Source organism: Curcuma longa, chromosome 15, assembly GCF_044706935.1.
Source record: "Curcuma longa cultivar G26 ecotype Majalengka, Jawa Barat chromosome 15, ITB_CL_G26_1.1, whole genome shotgun sequence".
NCBI lineage: Eukaryota > Viridiplantae > Streptophyta > Magnoliopsida > Zingiberales > Zingiberaceae > Curcuma > Curcuma longa.
Window position 1 is genome coordinate 5,077,008 of NC_133875.1, and position 23,260 is coordinate 5,100,267.

At 37.3% G+C, this 23,260-nt stretch overlaps 4 protein-coding genes across 4 annotated transcripts; 2 read left to right on the plus strand and 2 right to left on the minus strand.

The window, feature by feature from the left end:
- Window positions 1–5,358: 5,358 nt before the first annotated feature.
- LOC141845811 (myb-related protein Zm38-like) lies at window positions 5,359–6,094 on the minus strand. The gene is made up of 2 exons (XM_074733815.1): window positions 5,817–6,094; window positions 5,359–5,731 (listed from the first exon to the last, which is right to left on the minus strand). The coding sequence occupies exons 1-2, from the start codon at window positions 6,077–6,079 to the stop codon at window positions 5,410–5,412; spliced, it is 585 nt and encodes a 194-aa protein (XP_074589916.1). The 5' UTR covers window positions 6,080–6,094; the 3' UTR covers window positions 5,359–5,409.
- Window positions 6,095–9,638: 3,544 nt separating this feature from the next.
- Window positions 9,639–13,367, minus strand: LOC141845809 (3-dehydroquinate synthase, chloroplastic). Its single transcript, XM_074733813.1, has 8 exons — window positions 12,999–13,367; window positions 12,778–12,928; window positions 12,510–12,677; window positions 12,177–12,403; window positions 11,243–11,366; window positions 10,290–10,352; window positions 10,070–10,213; window positions 9,639–9,997 (listed from the first exon to the last, which is right to left on the minus strand). The coding sequence occupies exons 1-8, from the start codon at window positions 13,313–13,315 to the stop codon at window positions 9,866–9,868; spliced, it is 1,326 nt and encodes a 441-aa protein (XP_074589914.1). The 5' UTR covers window positions 13,316–13,367; the 3' UTR covers window positions 9,639–9,865.
- Window positions 13,368–14,812: 1,445 nt separating this feature from the next.
- Window positions 14,813–18,513, plus strand: LOC141845810 (rac-like GTP-binding protein 5). The gene is made up of 7 exons (XM_074733814.1): window positions 14,813–15,205; window positions 15,773–15,860; window positions 15,949–16,058; window positions 16,136–16,199; window positions 17,805–17,869; window positions 17,948–18,013; window positions 18,098–18,513. The coding sequence occupies exons 1-7, from the start codon at window positions 15,107–15,109 to the stop codon at window positions 18,197–18,199; spliced, it is 594 nt and encodes a 197-aa protein (XP_074589915.1). The 5' UTR covers window positions 14,813–15,106; the 3' UTR covers window positions 18,200–18,513.
- Window positions 18,514–19,689: 1,176 nt separating this feature from the next.
- Window positions 19,690–20,670, plus strand: LOC141846144 (ubiquitin-conjugating enzyme E2 5B-like). The gene is made up of 4 exons (XM_074734139.1): window positions 19,690–19,875; window positions 19,947–20,074; window positions 20,158–20,262; window positions 20,362–20,670. The coding sequence occupies exons 1-4, from the start codon at window positions 19,806–19,808 to the stop codon at window positions 20,503–20,505; spliced, it is 447 nt and encodes a 148-aa protein (XP_074590240.1). The 5' UTR covers window positions 19,690–19,805; the 3' UTR covers window positions 20,506–20,670.
- Window positions 20,671–23,260: the final 2,590 nt, after the last annotated feature.

The following is a 23,260-nucleotide window of genomic DNA, read 5'->3' on the forward strand; positions in this document are numbered from 1 at the left end:
CTTCCGTTTCAACACCTGCTTTACACCCAACTCCCTATGAATACAGCAGCCTAAGATTCACAGCAAGAATTGATATTACTCCTTATCCATGCATCATGGCTTGCCATATTTGCAAGTTGTAAGACAATGCACAGATACTAAAACACTCATGTCCAACGTCTGAGTATGAGCATTTACATGAAATAATAGAAAATGATGCTATGAGAAGAACATTAAATGCACTCCTTACCTTGTACACGATTGAAACAGAAATACCAGCAATGAACAGAAAAAATGGCATTACGAAGTCTGCCAAATGTACACCGTCCCAGGGAGCATGACCAACATATGGCAACACAGAACCAGCATAATCAACAAATACCATCAGCTGCAATATAAAACTAGTGTTATAATTTAACAACTAAATCACCTAAAATTTCTGGTATAATTCGGCAACGTATCGCAAGCAGTTCAAATTTTATCCAACGTCTCCCAAAGAGTGAAATATCACAAGAAATTTCCAACGGAGAAAAAGACCTTCGTATGCATTTTCAAGTAAGGTGTCAAGATATGCTCCATATGTTCACTATGCCAATATCAAATCAAACATTTTAGTCTGTCATAACTCAACATGTCTACTTTCGCTCCAGATTCTCTGCAAACGATCGAACAAGTGGTGATATGGACCTCTCAACCATAACCTAACCATCATCCAGCCGCAGAACAATAAATACACCGATATCCATCTCGAGAGCACCATTTATTTCTTAGAAGAAAAAACAACAATTAAATCCGAGAGCTCACAGCGATCCAGAGACCTCGGAAGACGTCGAGAGAGGCGATTCAAGTGGCTGCGGCGCTCTTTCCTTCCTTCCTCGTCGCTCCGGCTTCTTCACCGCCGGCGTTCAGTTGGACGTAGTCGCCCATTCGTCCGCCGAGAGACCAGTCCGAGCAACGAGCGAGGAAAGCGTGGATAGGTCGCATAAACAACACTTTTTTTTCTCGTGGTGCGTTGTATTTTGCAACAACATTCGACGGAAGAAGAGATATGCACCTCCGCCTTATCCTGCACCGCCGTTGCTCCGCCAAAGCGCTCTGAGAAGTCTCCCGAGCGACACTTTTCTGGTGGAGACTAGCAGGTGAGCGGAAATGAAGGACGGGAAGGTGATCGTACTCGAGAATGTGGTTCGAGTGAGCGCCAATATCTTGGCGTCACTCCGTATTTGTTACCGCTATTGGAGAACTCGTTGGACCCGACTGTTTCTGCAATTACTAGTCGGGTAATTTATTGTGTGGGTAAGCCTGCGTGAGTGAATAATTGTGCGGAGGTCGCAGAATTTGGTACGTTTGGTTTGGAAAAGCAGGAACGGTCGCTTGCAGCGCACGGGATCATTAAATTATTTAGCGAAAATTAGGAAATTCTTTTAATTTTTTTATGTATATATAAGTTATCTACGTGACTACCATATGATACTTGAGCGTCATCCTGTCCCCGGAGCAATGGTGCAACGATAGAACATCCGGATTGTAACTTAGGGACCCACGGTTCGATCCCTAGCTACAATGTATTTGCAGGAATTTTCCTCCAAATGGGGAACGCAATCAAAGGATGCTGGACATCTGGATTGGCCGCCGTATGCGCTTCCCGATTTACCTGGTGGTCGGTGGGAAAACTCGCGGAAATCACCGGACCGACCACCCCCAGAGATGTGGCTACTGGGATTATCATTTTTTTAGCATCATCCTGAACAATGAACAATGGTACTCTATTAGAACATTCATAGTATCACTCAGATAAACGTGATTCAATTCCCAACTACAGTATATTGTTACTTATGATTTGATCCCCAACTACGACGTATTTACAAAAATTTTCTTTTAAATGGGGAGCGTAATCAAAGGATACTTGGCGTCTAGGCTAGTCACTGCGTGCACTTCCCGATTTACCATGGTGTCCGATGGGAAACTTCCATGGGACCGAACCGGTCATCCCAGGGATAGTCAATGAGACTAACTGGAATAGTGGAATTTATTTCAAACATGCCCCGAGGGCACATATCTTCCAAACATAGAGCCCATCATAGCAATGTGATTATCATCTCTCTTAGTTACTTTTGAAAAAGAGTTTTAGTACAACGATAAATTGTTGTCATGTGACTCTCGTAAACAATCACTTGTAAAGTAGGATAATTAAGATTACATATAATATTTTTTTTCAAAATCTCTTATTAATAGAAATTTCATGCACTAAACTGCATCTCAGCTACCTCTGTAATATACTAATCTTTTTTTCTTGAACCTCAATTCTACTTGTCTTGACCATGATTCATTGGAAGAATCATAGTTATTTAAGGTGGGAGACATCCAAAAGTTCATAGGTGCTATAGGTATATATTTTTACAATTCAAAATATATAGAGAATTGTTATTAAAATATTTCACTAATAAAATTATATACAATCTATAAAATATTAAACAATAACATAAATATAAAATTTACTAGTAAATAAATATATTATGCATATAATTTAAATTATTTTTTTAAATATTTAAATTATAAAAATCTTCATCATCTTTCTCAATCATATCATTAATATCATCACTAGATGTTTTAAATTTATATATCTAAATCTTCATCAATTTTTTTAATACTGATTTCTTTCCTTCTCTTCAACATTAAGACACGCGCTTAAGTCGCTTAGGCACAAGAAACTTGCCTAGCTACGTCTAGGTCTCTCTTATTGATTCTTCCCATAGTTATTAAAGATACTCGTCTGACAACACCTTTCTACCTAGACACAGTCAGGTGAGTACCTTTAATAACTATAAGAAAAATCAAGAACATAGTCCTCAAAGATCACAGAGATGGAGTTGGGCCTAAAAAATCATCACCTCTTATATAGTATCATTTTTGAAAAGAGGAGTCAAATGCCTTAGGCCCATTATTATATTAGGTGGTATCAAAAATATGTCACCCCGTCTCTAGAGGAGAGATTGAAGAAGAGAAAAATAGATGCATCGAGAAGCATCTTCATCATATTGTTTGCTACTGAAAAATAGTATGCACCGAGGAGCATCTTCAGAGATAGTCAATGAGGCTAACTGTGATTTATCATATTTTTTTGTCTCTCTAATTTCCCTTACAAATCCTTTTATCTTTAACTTACATTTTTTTTGTTTCATGTGATTTGGAAACAGCCTCTTGCCAAAGGCAAGGTAAGGCTGCGTACAATGGATCCTTTCCCCGGACCCCGCATGGTGGGAGCTTCGTGCACCGGGCTGCCCTTTACATTTTTTTTTTGTTTGTAATACAGACTAGAAAAATGGGAAACTTAGAAAGTTCAGCTATGAACAAATTAAGAGCTTGTATTCCTGCTATTGTTGCTCTTGTCTGAAGGATGTTTTCATGTGCAAAAAGGACCTTTTGGTTTCCAAAATTATAGTAGGGCATGTATCAATGCAAATTCTAGTCATCACCAACCTTTCATCATATCCTATTCTCTCATGTTTTTCCATGCCTCAAATGCTGCATGCATGCTTCACTTCATTTGGACGCATGCTGCTGTTGTAATCTGATTCGATTCTGTCAATCTATGCTTTAGAAAAAACATCAACAATGGTAGTTTTTTCAAGCTTGTATCAATCATCAATGCCCACTGAGATCTTCCCCCTGAAATCTAATTTGTTACGGCATCATCATCACCAAACATTTCTGTATCATGCTCAGCAATGACTTTCCTGCAGTGCAGTTTGTCAATCATGTGGCAGGAAAATGAGTAACAGAGGCCATTCAGTTGCTTAGACACTGTGCAGGCATTTCTGTAGCTTGGAAGAACAGATTTGCTGATGCGTCACAGTTATACATTTTTCTGGATGGAACAAAAAGGGTGATGCATAATTAAGAGGTGAGTTTATCCACTATTTTGCCAACTCGAATCCGAGTGTTCATCTTTAATTTTTCTGGTTCTTACGTGAGTAAATCTGGCTGGTTGTGGAATATATGCTACTGTTGCTTTCCTTAATTTGACATTTTAGTTTAGCATAGTGTTACAGGTTGCAACAATAATAATCCTTGTCTAAGTTGGTGCATGCTTCGATCATACTGTTGAAACAATTAGTAATTTGGTTTTGAGTGTTGAGTGACATAAGAGAATTGGAGATCAATAATTCAATGAATATACACTTGAATACTTTGGTATTCTATATAGACAGTTCTTCCATAAAGATCAATATATATCTAGAGCTCTTAATCATTTATGAGATGTTGAGAACATATGTTATACTTCATTTTTGGTTAGGGGGGAATAGCTTTACAAAGGTATGTAAGAGTTGTCTCGATTGAAGTCACAATAATGCTTTGTTTAAGTTGGAAATTAAAGAGAATTTTTGGGCCTTTTTAGTTGAAAGTAAATGCGACATGTAAGATAAATATTTAAATAGTCTAAAAATAGTCAATCAATATATAAAAGACAAAAAATAATCTTAATAAGAGGATTAAAATTTTTCAGAGCTTTCGAAAACAATTTTAATGATGATTTTGGATATAATAAATGTAAATCTGAATGAGTTTTGATTTAATATATTATAAACCTTGTGATTCTGATTCTGGAATTAAAAATTATAACTTCTCAATATTTAAAAACCAAGCTTGGTGCTAGTTTTGAGCACCACTTGATTTTCAAAATACAACACCACTGAGGTGCGATGTTGTATTTTGAAAACTAATACCACATAATATGAATTCTAATTTAATTAAATTAGAAATTTTAAAATTAAAATCAAACTAAATTATTCAAAATAATCAATATTTAAAAAAATCTAAAATCCTAAAATAACTAAATCAAACGCTCAAATTCAGTCAGTTAATTAATTTTAATCAAACTTTTACTTACCCCTAATCCTTAATCATGCATCAACTTTTATAATTAATAATTTACAAATAAAAAAAAAGATTAAAAAGGTGCTTGAGCCCTACCTAATCTTTTGGAAAGTGCTAAGTAGGTGATGGAAAGAGACCTCTCTCTCTCTCTCTCTTTCCTTGTTTTACATGCCGCATTTTCTTTAAAGATCTAAATAGATAATGCTCGCGTGCCATTAATTATTTTTCATGCATCACACCTAGATATTTATTTATTTATTTATTAAAAAAATATTTTTAACTTCTTATCTTATCCATCTAGCTACTTTATCTTTTCATAGATGGGAAGATTTTTCTATTATCTCCCTCTTCTCTTATCACAAACTATTTAACTTACCAGTCAATTATAATTTTTTAATTTATTTTTTCACAGACAATCATAGAATTGACCATGTAAACTACACCAAACTATTTAACTTAACAATTAAGAACAATTTTCTCAGTTTTTTTTTGTTGTTGGTTTGTTTGTTTGAATTCTATTAAACCACAAATTTTCTTTCCTAAAGATTTACTTCATCTGAAGGCTTCTGTAATCAACAACATTGCAGTGCTGATGAAGCAGGCGCCTTCCTCCCTGTTGCTGCGGCCTGGCACAGTCCTGCACTTGGGCGGCTCGGCTCTCGTTGCGCGCGAATTCGGGAGGCTCATGCACAGCTCCAAGTTGAGGTCCGGGCACTGATCTGCCGCCTCCTCGTCGGACGGCCGCCGGTCGATCGGTCGGTGCGTGATCGGATCTACTCCCTTGCTCAGTAGCTTCCTCTTGATGTGTGTGTTCCAGTAGTTCTTGATCTCATTGTCCGTCCTCCCCGGAAGTCTAGCAGCTATCAATGACCATCTACGTATCGAAAGTTAACAATCGATCGCTAATTAACGATGATTACAAATAAAAACGTTAGGATAGTGAGGAAGCATGCAATTACTTGTTGCCAAGGACGGCGTGGAGGTTGACGATGAGATCCTCCTCGTCCTTGGTGAAGTTGCCGCGCTTGAGGTCAGGGCGGAGGTAGTTGATCCACCGGAGGCGGCAACTCTTGCCGCACCGGAGGAGGCCGGCGGCCTCGGGGAGAGAGCGCCAGCAGCCTTCGCCGTGGGCCTTGATGTGCTCGATGAGGCGTCGGTCTTCTTCCTTGCTCCAAGTTCCTTTGTTGGTGTGAGCCTTCTCGCAACATGGAGACCTTCCCATGCTGACTAACTTAATTTCTCCTACCTTCTCCCACTTAATCTCTAGCTCTGCCTAAGTGGCATGAGGGTTGAGATTTATAGGACTTTGACTCGTAAATTCATTAAAATATTGTTTATTATTAAAATAATATTTTATTCCGTCTGACTATATTTTTATTTTTGATTTTATTGTAGTGGCTATCGAGATCTAACTAATACGTACAATATACATACTTCAATTTTGATCGATATATAGGCATCTGGGTTAGCCGCTGCATGCGCTTCTCGATTTACCCGGGTGGTCGATAGAAACTTGCCCTGGGACTATCGAAATCATAACTACTAGGGATTAAGTCAATGGGACTAACTGGGATTATCATTTTTAATTATAGTTGCTATCATATGATTGATTAATATTATATTTTAATAATTACGGAATTATAGTTGTTATACAGTTATAACATATCATCTTTATACAACATTATATTGTAACAATTACAATTCGTAATTGCTATAATATAGATAATTTATTTCTAATCAACACTGTTCAATATTCTATTGTACCAACTATAATTATAGTAATTATGAAATTATAACTATTACAATTGTATAACAATAAAAAATCATATATGTTATAATTATATAATAATTATAATTTAATAATTATTATAACATCATTCAAAATAAAAAAAATATTTTTAAAAATAAATTAAATTAAGATCCCAACCATCTGTAGGAAGAGACAAAGCCAGTTGGTCACGACGGAGGGTATTGCTCATATAAGGGCAGTCTTTTGCTGTAGCTCAGCCCTTACATTGCTCAATACTCCTTGATTCGTTGTGTATGAACTAAATTGATTGGTATAATTTAATTTGTTATTGTATGTATATCCATATAAAGTCAGATGAGATGCGTCAAATTAAACATGCCGAGGCAATATCTTTTATCGTGATTAACGGTAGTTTTTTGATTTATCTCCTCATAAATGATCATGAAATCAACTGTGTGGAATCGCTAAATAGTAAATTCCACCTTTTACTGAAGTGGGATGTGCCAAATAAAAGATCTCTATGACTTTATTATTATTATTATTATTGAATTTAAAAATCCCTCACAGTAAAGAGATGCGTGGGGATTTTAATACCAAACAAAACTTTAAAAGATAATAAGAAATAAATGTGTTTCATTAAAGAAGAGTTAGAGGATGTGTGTTACATGTTTTAAATTGGTAGAAGCATGAAGAACGCAGATGATAAACACATGAGCAAGGACGATCGACAATGGACTAGCTAACAATGCGAAGGGCACTAAAGTGACACTCACTTGTATGTGGCAAGCAAAGCTTTTACGTTGCATATTAGGTGTAATAGTATGGTGCTTTAATTTGTTGGTGCACTTCACATTTTGCATTATGGAATTGAGACGTGGATTTAGTTTTTATCATGTAGAAAAATCATGACTCGCACCTAACTAGTCCACTAACATCGAGCACGCGAACAAAATGGTCCGATCCATCGCAAGTGGTGTGATTTCGTGACTCGACTAGGGTACAAAAAGTATATCTCGAATCGACACAATGTATTCGGGTGCGGCACAAGAGACAATAGAGAAAACACACTTTAAAGTGTTTCATTTAATTTCTCACCGAGCACTTCAAAGTCGATATCACCATTAAGACAAAGACTCCATAAAACTTTGGTCCACCAAAACACTACTTGAGCTAGTTAAGAAATGGCTCGAAAAGTCGACAACTAGAAAGCTTGTATTCGTGCACCTAACCAATGATACGAAAAGGCAAGCCGCACAAACTAATTTGGAACTATGTTGGTGTTGGAGCCGATAAGGAATGTCGCAAAGAAGTTAATAAGACTTCAAGAGTCAATCGAAGACTTGCAACTTATCTTCGATCTTCTTATGCCCCACTTTGGATCTTCCATCACTATTCTTGGTGATCCATGTGCCATTTTAAAATAGGACGTTAAAGATGACAACAATGTCTTTGCATTAAGCATGAACTCATTTCGAGAGGCTTTTTAGCTAGAAGAGCATTTGCTATGCAAAATTAGATTTCAAACTTCAAATAGAGCAAAGTCTAATTTATAGATATTGTAAAGACGATTGAATTCGATAAAAGGAGAGGGAACAAGAAGCAAGATGACGATAAGATAAAGACACATAGCCGTGATAGAAAAAGTTGAAATTATAATTTCTAAGCTTTGAACTAAAGAAGTAGGATGAGTTTGACAAATAATTATTCAATGATATAGATAATATGTATTAGGTATCTTTGATAAAATCTAATATTCTTTTCTTTTGAATATTAATTAGAACATGAATAAAATCCTAAGAAGGTAAGTTGAATTTAGGTACCTTTCTAAAGTTGACTTGTATGTTGAGTGACCATTTTCATCGCTTTTTGTAGAATTAATAAACTACCTTTTTGAAGTAGGAGTCAACTCAAGCCCTACCCTTTTTTATTAGTAAATGCAGCTTGTTAAAAAAAATTATTGAGGATTCGATCATATTTAATATGTGATTTTTCCCCAACAATTATATATATATATATATATATATATATATATATATACACTATACTATGTTGCACACCTCATGAACATCTAATATATTTTTTATTTTTAATTTTCATTTCATTCAATCTAAATACTATACCATAAACTATAAACTATAAATCCTGAACCCTGAATATTATATTCTAAGTTCTAAACTCTAAAAAAATTTATACTAGATATTCACGGAATGTACAACATAAGATATGCATATATTTATAAAGATGATATGTGAGTATAATATATTGCACACTCATCCATAAGACTTTCTACGATTCAAATGTGTCTTGGAATATTTTTCTCTAAAAGATTTTCATCACTTTTGGACATTTAAATTTCCTTTGATATTTCATTTAAAATATTTGAAAATTAATTTGATTATAAACTTGTTTGTCAAATTACAATTTTCATTTTTAGAAATTTTTTCTGAAATAATTCACTTATAAATAGTTAATGTTTTCAAACAAACTATTATCTAAAATTATTTAAAGGAGTAGAATATGAGATGATAGATTTATTATTACATATGTGACAAGGAAAAGAGTGGATTTCCCAACTAATCATGTAGCTTTAAAAGTCGAATTAAATTACAAGTGGTTTCAGAAAACTCACAATAACTAGAAATGTCCTAAAATCAAAGGTAAGTAAATTACATTTATAATTAAAAAAGTATATGATCTTTAACTAATGAATTTAGGATGAATAATTTGAAAGAAATAATAAAACTGAAACATATTCAGACGTATCACATGTCATTTAAATGGATCAAAATTAAGTCAAAAGGTGATGAACATGTTGAACTTGAATTCAAACTCGTCATAATGATTGTTTAACTTGAATATAAACTAGCAAAAATGATAGTAGAACAATCAATCATTTATAATTCTACACGTTTAACTCAAATTCAAGTTCACAATAAAAGGAAGTATATATCTACTGCAATTAACTCGGGCAATTTTCTTTTCCTTTTGGTCCGAACTCATACATTTTATTGATGTCAATCTCTGGGAAGTATTTTCAGGTTCTTGACATCAAGATGAGTCAATGGATTAAGAATGAATGTTACAGTATGTAATGTATCGATACCACACCTAATAATTTAAACAATCTTCACTCTCTTGCACGAGTCGTTATTGTTTTATACAGAAAAATATTTGTTTAGGATCAGAAGAAATCTACTTAAGGAGTATAGGACTTACCTTTCAAAAAGCTCCACCATTGCAAGGCTACAATTCCAGACATCAGTTCTTGCAGAAGGCTCGGAGAGTCTCATCCAGTGCTTTCCGGTCGTAGTCGCCGGTGAAAACACAATTTCCCAATGGGCCCTTCAGAAGGATTAATCTTAACAATCCGTCAGCCACTTTCTTATCCACCTGTGACAAAATGAACCGTGAAGTTTAGCAAGGAGCTATCGAAAGAGAAGGTTTGTGGTTACTTGTACTTACAGCCATGACAGATTTGAATTTCTCCACCGTCATCACCTCTGGCGGATGAGTTGGAAGCTTGGCCTCTTGTAGAATTCTATGAACACGCTCCACGATAGAATCATCAATCCAGCCTAAGCGCCGAGACATATCGACCGCCATCACCTATTACCCGAGCATTGAATAAAAATTTCAGAGACGTGTACAAGAAAGGGGACAAGAATTGCAGGCGTTGCCTCACCATTCCAGCTGCAACAGCTTCTCCGTGGAGCCACTGTCCATAGCCATACACTGTTTCAATGGCCTGGACACAGTACATATGATGTCAGTAGGGTAAAATACATAACCTAGAGTGAAATGAAGGATAAAGGTGCACAAAACAAATTTTTACATGAACAATTAGGTTAAGTAAGCACACCTTACTCATTATTCTTCAAAAGGTTTAAAAGAGGGTAAAAAGATGGCCACTACTTGCCCATCTTGTCTTAGTTTTATTTCTCATCAGTTTAATTTTGTAGTTAATTGAACTTCTACAAACTTCAAAACCCACTTCCAGTAATTATTCGCTACAGAAGTAAGAATGTGCAGTAGGCTTATAACCCTAATCTGTCGCAACTTGCATTTCAATGTTCCTAGTGGATTGAATCATGGACCAAAACCTACTCATTCGTCAACGGTCAAATCCTTGCAGTTTTCCATGGCTAAGCCAGTCAGCTTTTACAGGGTTGTTTAGGGTGGATGGGACAGACATCAAAACAAGAATAGAAGCATCTGGCTGTTATAGGTACTTCGGGTAAGCAGTCTTCCAAATTTAAGGCTCTAGCAACAGATTGTGTATAGGGATCTAGATTCTAGACCATCACTTACACTTGTGTAGTCAGCCACGCAAATCCCATGATATTAAGCAATCAGACAGTTAATCGACCAAAACAATGACTACTATCAAACATCTCACTTTGGCTGTTAGACCCAACCAAGTACCCTGTTTGCATGATGTTAGAGAACTGTCTTATTAGTATGTAATTTCATGAAATAAGAAAGCCACGATCAGAAAGTGAAATGTTACACCAGTTAGAGACATTTCTAGGAATTTAGAACATATATAAAGGAACAGAAATAACCATAAGTAACAAAGTAAAAAAAATCCATTAGAAACAGAAGATAGTACAATAGAATTCTAAACTCAGAACTCACATGTCCAAATGTATGCCCCAAGTTCAATGTCGCCCTCATGCCACTTTCTTTCTCATCTAAGGAAACAACCTCAGCTTTGTTTTCACAAGAACGTTTAATAGCATATGCCACGGCACTTGGGTCTCTGCAGCAATATAGAAACACGACCCATAGAGTCGTACAACAAAAAGTTAGACTGAGTGAAGAAAATTTACAGTGATGAGAATCAAATGTTAAAAAGCTTCTTAAAAAGATTAGATATGAACCTACATCACAGAAGTTCAAGATGGATGTTAACACCATGTATAATATAGAAAAAAAGATACCCAATTTATTCAACAAGCTGCAATTATTACTGTAAAAAAAGCATGAAATATACCTTCCTTTGTTGGAAGGGAGTGTAAAGATCACTATCCACATTTCTAGTCTTTTACAATTCTGAAGAAATACACTTGTGCTTTTAAAATGACAATGCATAAAAAAATGAGTGACAGTACTAACATCAAAACTTTTAGATGTAGTTGGAAGCTGCAAGTGTCATTTCATCATTTCCTCCAAGTGAATAGAGACACCCTTTCTATGATTAATTTTATCAAAGTTTGAATTACGTTTTTTTTTCAATCTTTCATGGTTCTTTCCCATTGCATAAACCCAAAACAAAAATTGCTGCCAAGAAAATGTTGAATAGGATTCTAAAAGCATATAAAAGCAACCTTCAAGGGATAAAATTTGATCGAATTCTCTAGCTTTCTACCAGTCAAATTCTGTTTGTGAAACCATTGTTCAATTTTCATTTCAACAGGCTGTCTAGAGACCTTCAAATGAGGAAAAACATTTACAGAATTCACAAGATGATAAGGCTGGAATGGTCTTAAATCAGACAAACAACATGATGGTCAAACATAATATACGCATCATGGTAATAAATCATGTAAAGGATAAACTGTTGTGATACCTTGCCAAGAGAGATTGCATATTTCTTTCTTGCCACTCAAAGAAGTCAGCATCTCTTATAAGCCCATACTTTACAACCTCAGCTATGCCAGATGCTAGTTCTCTGTCAGGTAATGTGTTTAGAGTATCAGTATCTATCAACACACTTTGTGGCTGATAAAAGGCACCAATCAAGTTCTTCCCAAGTGGATGGTTTACTCCAGTTTTTCCGCCAACTGATGAGTCCACCTGAACAGAATCAACATCAACCCAATCAATTATCAACATTTAACGCCATCAATCACTACACGTCATTAAGCAACTAAGAGGGCAAAACTGTGTCTGAAACAATTGCCTGAGCCATTAATGTAGTTGGAATCTGAATGAAGTTAACGCCACGAAGGAAGGCAGCAGCAGCAAAGCCACACATATCACCGATGACACCACCACCAAGTGCCACGAAAGTACAGCGGCGATCCATTCTGCATTCTATGGCCTTGTCAAAGACCTTCATTAATGTTTCCTACACAAATCCCCAAACAGTCCAAGTATACAAAGCTCAGAAAAGTTAATACAGAGTAAAGGTAAACAAATCAAAATCGAAGAGTGTGCTTAGCACCAACCATGTTTTTATACTTCTCTCCATCCGGCAGAATCACACTCTCCACTGTGACGTCCGGATTCCCCAGAGTCAAGGCTTTGACGACTTTGTCAAGGTACAGCGGCGCAATCGTAGTGTTCGTGACGATCAAAACGCTCTTCCCATGAACATGCCTAAAGCGACCAATTCAGATTGCAAATCCAAGGAGGACTGCAGAACGCGAGGAAGCAATTAGCAAGTTACCTCTGGAGAAGATCGGGCATGTCGAGCAAGCCCGATCCGATGTAGATCGGGTAGCTCCTGCTGCCGAGATCCACATCGACGACGGTGGAAACCCTGGAATCGCGCCTCTCTGTCGCCTCCTCCATCACCGAAGCGGCGCAGGCCGAGATCAAGGGTCGAGTCCGAAGGCTGATCGGGGAGGGAAACGAGAGACAAGAGCGACCAAGGCGTTCGCGGCGGTAGGAAGGGAAAGCGCCGGTGGGAGCCGAGGAGACGGAGATCTTGGGCGAGGAGCGGAGGGCGGAGTTGATGGAAGGAAGAGGAGAGGCAGCCGCCATGGAGGAAGAGGAGGCGGAAGGTTGGAGGGTTGACGGAGGAGGCGGCTTCGCTTTTGGCCGCTTGTTTCCTTTTGGAGTAATTATAAGCTCGCGGCGGAGCGCGGGCGGGGTAGGTCGGACGGAGGAGGGTTGGTGGAGGCAGCTGGTGGTGCCGCACGTGCGAAACGTATGCGGACACTTCATTCCATGCGGATGATCCAGCCCAGCCCAGCACCAGCGGGCCGTCCTAACACGGCCCAGCCACACCTATAATAAATAAATAAATGAGGGAATATGATTAGTTGTATTTAATAATAAATTTAAGCAAAATAATGAGATTCACTGGTTTATATACATTCTTTAGAGGAACAATGCAATCATGAGAAGCAACAGTGTGGCAAGATGTTTTTTTTTAATAGAAAATGTAAATATTAATTATTAAAACAAAAGATATGTTTTTTTTATTAAAATAAATTATTATTAGTACGAGAGAAATATGAAATATATAATTGAAAAATGCTTAGTTGGTGGTTGGCAAATTGAAGAAGAAGAGCATGAGACATGGATTAGCCTAGCTGTCCTTCAAGTGTGCCAAAACATTGCATTTCACCAAAATATGTACCTTTTATGTCCTTATTTTTCTCCTATCCAAAATATTATATTTCCACTCAATATTTTTTATTAGACAAATTGCATGTGTGTCCTTATAGACATGTTATTTTGCATACTTACCATTTAAAATTTTAATTTTACAAATATAACTAACGTAAATATCATTAAAGATATTTAAAAAGACAGATCTGATATTCTACGCTACCCGGTATGTGACACAGCCGACCTCCACCGCTCTCAGCCGCCCTCGCCGTGCCGTCCGACCACTGTCGACCGTCGGACCGAGCCTAATCGATGTGCCACTCGCCGACGCGTCGGCCGCGTCGAATTCCGATCGGATTGTGGCTGGAATCCGACGCAATTTGGCCGAAACGCGACGGCAGTGGGACGCGCGCGTTCCCGGCCAAATCGCGATCGGAGACCGGCCGAGGAAGGACCGGCGTGCGACGACGGTCCTTCCTCGGTCGGTCTTCGATCGCCGATCGGAATCCGACCATGATTTGGTCAGGAACGCGCGCGTCCCATTGTCGATCGCGTTCCGGCCAAATTGCGCTGAATTCCGACCATAATCCGATTGAAATCCGACGTCGGTCGACGCATTGGCGAGTGGCGCATCGATCGGGCCCAGTGCGACGGCCGGTGGTGGTAGGACGGCGCATCGAGGGCGATCGAGAGCGGCGAGGGTCGGGGTCGGAGGAACACTGTGGACGATGGATGATGGATCGTGTGGTGCTCACGGGTGCGCACAAAGGAGTCGCGCAGAATATCAAAATCGTTTAAAAATATATCAAATACTGCAGGCCTATTTTAACAACAATAAAATCCTAAGGGGTATTTTTGAAAAAGTAGCACAAATTTAGTAGAGTAAGATGAGTTGGCTTCTGCGAGGAGTGCTTTAATCGCATGATTCCCGGCCATTTATTCTCTCTTCCGGCCAAGTCCAGTGCCAAAGTTGCGGCCCTCTCTCCTCCATCCTTCTCGCTTTCTCCAGATCTTCCACCTGCCGTCGCTAGGGTTGGGCGTAGTGGCGGAGATCTTCGATCTGGCTGCGGATGCCTTGCTGAAGCAGCAGTGAGCAGCGGCCGAGTTCGAGTCCGAGAAGAGGGAGAAAAAGGTCTCCTTTTTTTGTTGTTGCTGCTTTTCCTCCAATTTCGCGTCCCGTGTTGTCGTAGGAAGACGCGTCAGAGATCGGTGGAAGAGATGAGCGCGTCGAGGTTCATAAAGTGCGTCACGGTCGGGGACGGCGCCGTCGGCAAGACCTGCATGCTCATTTCCTACACCAGCAACACTTTTCCCACAGTGAGTGCTAGAAGATCCGATCTTTAGGGTTATTTGGTGCTTCGATTGTGTCTTTAACGCGTTGGATCAAGCTTGTGATAGCTTGTCAGCGTAGGAAAAACAATGTGCTGTGTCGCCCCCTTTTGATGGTCTTGAATTCTTGGAGTTTTCCTTTCCAATTTGTCCTTCGATTACCAGGAAAAATATTTGGTTGAATCTAGGTTATGATTAGTCTAACCATGATGCCCTTTTTAGATTTTTTTTAATGCTTATACTCTAAAAGAGGATCTAATTATCTAAAATATCTGTTTTCTAATTCTTCTGTTATATTTGAAGGAAAAGTGGCTAGATTATAAGGGTCATGCTTCCTCTAAACACATGCATTTTATGATTGAAATTTGGGCAATATGGTTTACTGATTAAATGTTTCATCTGCTTTATTTTGTTGTTTGGAAGTGCAAATGTGGATAACTTAATTGAAACTTTATTTTAATTTAACTTTTTATTGTTGTAAGCTTATCTGAGAAGATATGAAGATGTAATTAAAACTACCTTCAGAGATACTTATGCACTTAATCTTTTGAGCAGGACTATGTTCCAACAGTGTTTGACAATTTCAGCGCTAATGTAGTGGTGGACGGAAACACAGTCAACTTAGGTTTGTGGGATACTGCAGGTATACTCGAAGTCTGCCGTTGTTGTCGATGCATTCTCATTCTTTCTTTTAAATGGTAGTGGTATAATAAGACACTTAGATTGAATAGGCCAGGAGGACTACAATAGATTGAGGCCTTTGAGCTATCGAGGAGCAGATGTTTTTTTGCTTGCCTTTTCTCTCATCAGTAAAGCCAGCTATGAAAATGTGGCCAAGAAGGTTGTAAAATGATTATAGATATATCTTTTCAATTTTTAAAATTAGTGAATCTTTGATTTCATTTTCCCTATTTTCAGTGGATTCCTGAGCTGAGGCACTATGCACCTGGTGTCCCCATAATTCTTGTTGGCACAAAGCTTGGTAATGATTAATTTTATGATATATTTTCTTGTTACATTCTCTATTTGCAGTTTGGTTATTTGCTAGATATTGTTTGCATGAGATGTCCGTGACTTAATTACTTTAAGGCCTCTTATCCGCTGTGTGTATCCATCTTCGATTCAAGATTAGTTCAATAATTGCTTTCTGATTCATGCACTTGAATCAATGATTAATCAATATGCTGAGCAATGAGAATCTTAATGACTCTTCCCTCGATCGTCAATGGGGTTTGAAGAAATCAAGTGGAGTTTGTACATGACTTGGTGTACACCTAATTCATCCTGATCTCTTGCCAGTGAATATTACTAACCATAGACAATCCAAGCTACTGAAGTAACGATTAATTTTCACCTGAGTGTAACTTGGTATTTTAATTGATTAAAGTACTGGTTCTAAGGTTATCCTGCAATCTGTAACATATTGTCTACCAATTTGTCGGTATATGCTACATATTCTAGTTGGTTTAATGTAGACTTTTTGGATACTAGTTTTCCCAATCTCGATTGATTCTTATACAAAGTTTTGGCTAGCATGTTATTCTTATCACTTATCAGTCAAGCACTTGTAGGTGCTCCTAATACACCTTACTGCCTTCACGAAATGCCTCTTGTTTAGTTGATTATATAGACCATAGACATTCTGCTGTTTGGGATACTTTTGACAAGTATTGGGATAGTAATAGATTCATTTTTGCAATGCAACTTTTGAACTTTACTCGAGTAATCTTTTTAGTGTTACAGTCATAGCCATTTTCAGTTTTTCAGTTAGACATTCATTCAGGTAGTTGCTAGTTGTTAAAGTTAGATTAACATTCATCTTTATGCTTTCTTGTGTCGTTATACTCCATCTAATTGTGACACTAAATTTCCTAAGTTTCAGGAATGAGTTTGACTACTTTGAAGCTACTAATCCAATTAGCTACCAAATATTACCTCTTAATTTGGCCTGTTTTGCTTTTCTCATCTCCATTTATTTATTTTTTTATTTCTTTCACTGATACTGTTAGCTTCTGCTGAAGTTAAAGTTCTTGAACTAGGTGCTTATGCAGTTGTATTTGATACAAGGCATCTTTTTGGATTTACTAACAACTGTGATAAGAACTACTAAGGTGCAATAAGAACTAAGAATGTGTATTTTTCAAATCATTTAAGAGAGAGATGAGAGCGTGGCTCTATCAGTCAGTGCAATAGTTCATATCGGATGGTGCAACACCGACTGTGGGATGAGGACAGAAACACCAAGTGAGAGAGAAGCTGTGAGGGCATGGTGCTTATGTGGCAAGAGAATGGAGGAAATTAGTTTAGGTTTACTGGTTTGTGGTTTTAGTTCATAAAATTGTTATTTTAACCCTCTAGCATCAAGTGATAAAAGGTTATTTTTGGACTTACAACAAAGTCGGTTAGTTGGATCAGTTTTTGGCCGGGTGGTTTACATTTCCCTTCTGATTAGAGAATCAGATTGGACTAGGAACTGGGTCTAGTTTTTTCCAACCTATGTGCAGGAAAATCGACTAGAGTTATTTTTTCTTCTCGCTCCATTTGACAACTTTTCATGTTGCCTTAACTGTGGCAGCCGTGTTTGCAGATCTTCGTGATGACAAACAGTTCTTTATCGACCATCCTGGTGCATCTCTCATAAGCACCACTCAGGTAAAATATGGTAGCTAATTCTACAACTTCGTTTCATAGTTTCGATTTGCATCTTTTGCTTACCACAGTTGACTGTAGGGAGAGGAACTAAAGAAGCAAATAGGTGCTGCTGCTTACATTGAGTGCAGTTCAAAGACTCAACAAGTATATATTCCACGCAAATTTCATCTCGTTTTGTTTTTTCTGTTCAGCTTTTCTAATTGTATCTTACTAAAATGCTGTATATAGAACGTCAAAGCGGTATTTGATCAAGCCATCAAGGTTGTACTTCAACCACCCAAGAAAAACCGGAAGAAGAAAAAGCAACAAAAGACTTGCTCAATTTTGTGACCATTGAGCTTGCAAAAAAGGTTGAGGTGAGAAATCATTCTGCAGAAACTCACTCCTCGTGTTTTGAAGTCTAGCATTGACGTATGATTTACAAAGGTCGCTGCTTTCTGGGAGAACAGGTTATATGGCTTCATTTTGACTTGTGACGATTTGTAACTGACCTGTTGAAAATGTACCTTAATATGATCAGTTCGTGTTGATGTCTAGAGGAATGTTGTTTGATCCTTATTTTCACAAACATGGTGTTATTAGATTTCTGTATTTTAGACCATCGAAATCCTGTGATGAATGTAGTGCTTGTGTTTTTACCTAAAGACTCTGAATCATGAAAGCTCTAATTATGACTTACATTAATGTCATCAACAAGTCATGTTTTTTTCCTACTATTTAAAGGCACCAATGTGGATCTTATTGTGTATTCCATGATTCCATTGTGCAAAATATTGCTTGTGAATTGCTCTCAGAAAACAATATTTTGTGGAAATAAATTATCAGAATTTTGTTGCTAAATTTCTGCAACAGTTTTTGATGAAGGCATTTACTATACATCATTTTGTGTTCTTGGCATTCTCTTTCCTTTTGTGTTTTAAGATTTTTGAAGAATTTATTTTGTTCATGTTAACTGGATTGTATTAAATCAAAGTTAATTAGATAAAATATTGAAATGAAAAAAAAATCTACTGATTGGATCTACTCAAGAATTTTAAGTGCAACTTTTAATATGGGTTTCCTTAAGTTTTGATATTTGACAGATCATAATAAAAAAAGCAGAAGAAGAAGAATTTGAACAAAATAAACAACTAATGCTGCACATAGAATAAATACATTTTACACACAAGTTCTTATCAAGCTCTATACTGAAATGAATTTCCATACCTTTGTCAATAAATCAACCATTGCCATTACCATCATGTTCCTATCCTCAGATTCGTGTTCTTTGGTTTGAAAAAAAGCATTTGTTATCATCCATTCTTTTTGTGGAATCTACTCATCTTCTCAAGTAGAAGAAAAGCAATTGAAATTGTATTCTTTGTTGTTGATTTTCAATAAAGTTAGATTCCTGGGCTATACAATTTGAAGTTTGAGTTGAATGGTTTATTTGACGGAAAAGAAGAAACCCTAATTGGAGTCAATTATTGGCCAAATTGAACAAGGAGTTGGGTTTCAGATACCTAAAGTTGTGATATAAAAAATTAGACCAGTGTGAATAATCCTATCAAAATGGTGGCCGCCCAAAATAAAGTTGATATAGTAGTCCCTTTGGTCAAGATATGCCTCCAAAAAGATATTGTTATGATTCCAGATTCCTGCTTTATTTCTGTGGTGCACTAACCAAAGCATCCAATGCTCAGCCCTCATTCCACGGTCCCTATTAAGACTTATCAGTATAGCATGAATAATATGTCACATTATGATACGATTAACACGACAAAAATGTTGATAACACAAATTGTCGACATAAAGTCTCCACCCTCAGGCATCATGGATAGTCCATACCTTGTTATATAAGTAAAGCCAGTATGGCTCCTGCCTCACCTCAAGCTGAAGCAGCCCAGGATCAAACAATTAGCAGAGGAAAACAGTTGTCTCCTCATCCAGTGAAGCCATGGCCTTGAGGAGAATAATCAAGGAGCTCAAGGACCTGCAGAGAGATCCGCCAACTTCTTGCAGTGCAGGTATTTTGGAACTCTCTCTCTCTCTCTCTCTCTCTCTTGAAAAAGAAAGTAATGAACTATAATGTTCTCAGGGCCTGTAGCAGATGACATGTATCACTGGCAAGCTACAATTATGGGGCCTAATGACAGTCCCTATGCTGGTGGTCTCTTCCTGGTCACTATTCACTTTCCTCCAGACTATCCATTCAAGCCTCCAAAGGTATAAAAAAAAAAAAAAAACCCTATAATTTTAGAATCCTAATTCAGAGATGCATCTGTGAGTTTGCTGGTTCATATCTGAAGGTAGCATTCAAGACAAAGGTCTTCCATCCAAACATCAACAGCAATGGCAACATTTGCCTGGACATACTCAAGGATCAATGGAGCCCAGCTCTCACCATTTCAAAGGTCAAAAGGAAAAGCAAAAACACCAAGTTTAGTTATAAGCATTAAGTTTGATTATACTACGATAAAGTTAACCTATGTTTTCATAATTGGATATTGTAGGTGTTGCTCTCCATATGTTCACTGCTCACAGACCCAAACCCAGATGATCCACTTGTACCTGAGATTGCGCATATGTGCAAGAATGACCCCTTAAGATATGGGTCTACAGCCCGCAGTTGGACCCAGAAATATGCCATGGTTTAACAAAACCTCCTCAAGAAACTGAAAGATTTCTAATTATAATGCTTACATTTAATTGTACCATGATATATATTAGGGGTCTATATGTACACACCTCCATATTATATGTAATAAGCCGAGGAAATTTTGAATCAATCATGATGGCAAGAGTTGACATATTTTGGATCAGCAGTGATTGCAATGGGTGAAGCTAAGAGTATAATTTGGTTGTTTTGGTTTGTCTGCTATCCTTATCTCTGGGCTGACCTACACAATTATTATGACTTAATTCCAAAAACTTTAACTTGCTAGGAATGATCTAAAAAAAATTTCTAGAAATAACTATGCAGGATAACTAGAACAGTTCATATGCTGGATACATGTAACCAAATCTAAGTAACATGCAACCTCAGGACCAAGTTGGATGAGGATTAAGAGTTTAAGACCATGAATAAGTCACTAAAAAGTAAAAAATAAAATAAAGAAAAGAAAAGAAAGACTAGCTCAAGCAAGTAGAACCATGGAAGTACTAGGAAAATATTATGAAGATTTGCAAGCGAGAAGTTTAAACTCATGATCGATTCTCTAATATCATGAAGGAAAACAAATAATTTTTTGAATCAACTTAGTCTATAAGTTTTTTCATCTGCATAAGAACTAAATTAACATTATGAATCTGTACATTCCTAATGTATATCCTCAACTCATTTGATTCTGTATTGCTAAATTACGATATATATTTCCACAACTTCCTTTCTCTTGTTCAACTTATTCATACTCGCTAGCATGAGTTCAAACATCCATTGACATCATTGGACAAACTTAAGATGAGTAGCAATAGCCACAAGAGTTTTGAGTATGGAATTGAGAAGGGCAAGGATGAGGATGCAATTTAGTGAAAAGGTCAATAAGTTGGTTAGAAGAAGTAATATGGCAGGTTCATGTAGAGTGCTTTGTCAAACATATTGATTATTGAACTGACCACAAAACTTGACATGATTATCTCGTTCATAAAAGACTTCATTTTCAGAGAATATCAGCATGAAGTTAACTTGGGAGAAGCCCAATTGACAAAGAAGCCATCAATGCCACCACATGGCCATAAACATCACTAACAACACTATCATCAAGAGTGAGATGCTGAGTGAGACATGATAACTTATTATTTGCTATCTCGACACCAATTTTCAAATCACCGCATGGCACATCAAGAAGGATGGTTTGATGGAAACCACTTGTATTAAACACCACCTAAGCGCAATCTATCTTGACTTAATCCAAACTGCTCATCTGCAAACACAAACCCTGCACCATCCGCACGCTGCTGAGTCATTGCGTCCTGCAAGCAATCTCCATAGTTTCAAGCGTGTGAGTTGGTTCAAGTGGATAAACCTATCCTTTTTTTCCCTAAGACCTCAAATGTGATTTATATCTGCTTCTTGCATGCATAACTAGGTGGTAATCCTAAGCATCCATCAACAGTCAGCTATACCCTTGGACAAGTCACACAAACTCAGGTGGTGACAAGCAACTGACTATGCATGTCCCAGAGTTGCATTTCCAAGTGTATCTGAGTAGAGAACCTTATGCGTTTACAAGTCGTCGTCCATTTTCATCGTGTGTAATAGTACCCTTCGTGGAACAAAGATCCCATCTTACTTTGTTTCCTCATCTGTGAACCACATTGTCTTCTCTCCTCTCATCATGAGTAGCAAGGTGATACGAGGACACCTCCTACTATTATTGCTGAGTGACAACCATTGATTTTGAACAGTTATCTCCTATGCTCCTTATCCTGCTCAAGCATGACCTCCATTGGCAGCTTCTCCTGTACATGATCGAGAACCTTGCTTTATCACACAACACCACTAAGTTTGCTCCTGCCTTCTTATTACACTCTCCCTGTTGCTTCCCTCTAAATCTGGTCTTCTCTACATCAACATGGTTGCACACCAATGTCAGCTTCCCACGCTCAGCCAACCTAGCTTTAGCCAAATTACAACTAGCACTTTTGATCAACTTCAGTCAAATTTCCCTTTGATTTAAGCAACATATTGCTTTGTACAATCACTGTCCTAAATATTCTTTCTTCTTTGTATTCTTTCCCTCTACTTCTAATTATGATGTTCATGTGCTACTGATAAGTCACGTCGATCATAGGACCCTCGTTGAGTGAATTCCTTCTCCTTTCTTTAGTTGATCGTGACCACATGGAGAAGCTCACAGAAGAGATTTAATTTGTCACTTAGTGTCTAGTGTCAATTTTATTTTGTTTCCATGCAACGCATGCACCACCTAAAAGGCTGTGAAAACCTGAACATAGGAAATGCCATGTTTTCATATTGCAATCTATCCACCACCTAAAAGGCAATGAAAACCTGAACATAGAAAATGTCATGTTTTCATGTTGCTATCTATCTATTCTTCAGGATTCTCAAGTACTTCCAATTTTCCTCACTTAATCGTTGCCTCAAAGAGAAAAGCCTACTTGAGAGCTTAGTTCCATTTTCTTTCTTCTATTTATAGATCTAATGATTTCAGATCAAAAGCATATTGGCTATGTGATGATTTGAGGTTGAAGGGATTGTCTATATTCACTCCCTTATCTCAGTAAGTCTTATTTACCTAAATGTGAGTATTATGCTTGCATTTCATTGTCGTTTCTAGTCTATGTTTTTTTTTTCTTTTTACAACTTTTCTAGTTTATAATAAGCTGTCAGCTTTAATATTAACATTAGAGTTATTAGATTAATAAGGTAGACTACCTTTAATTATGCAT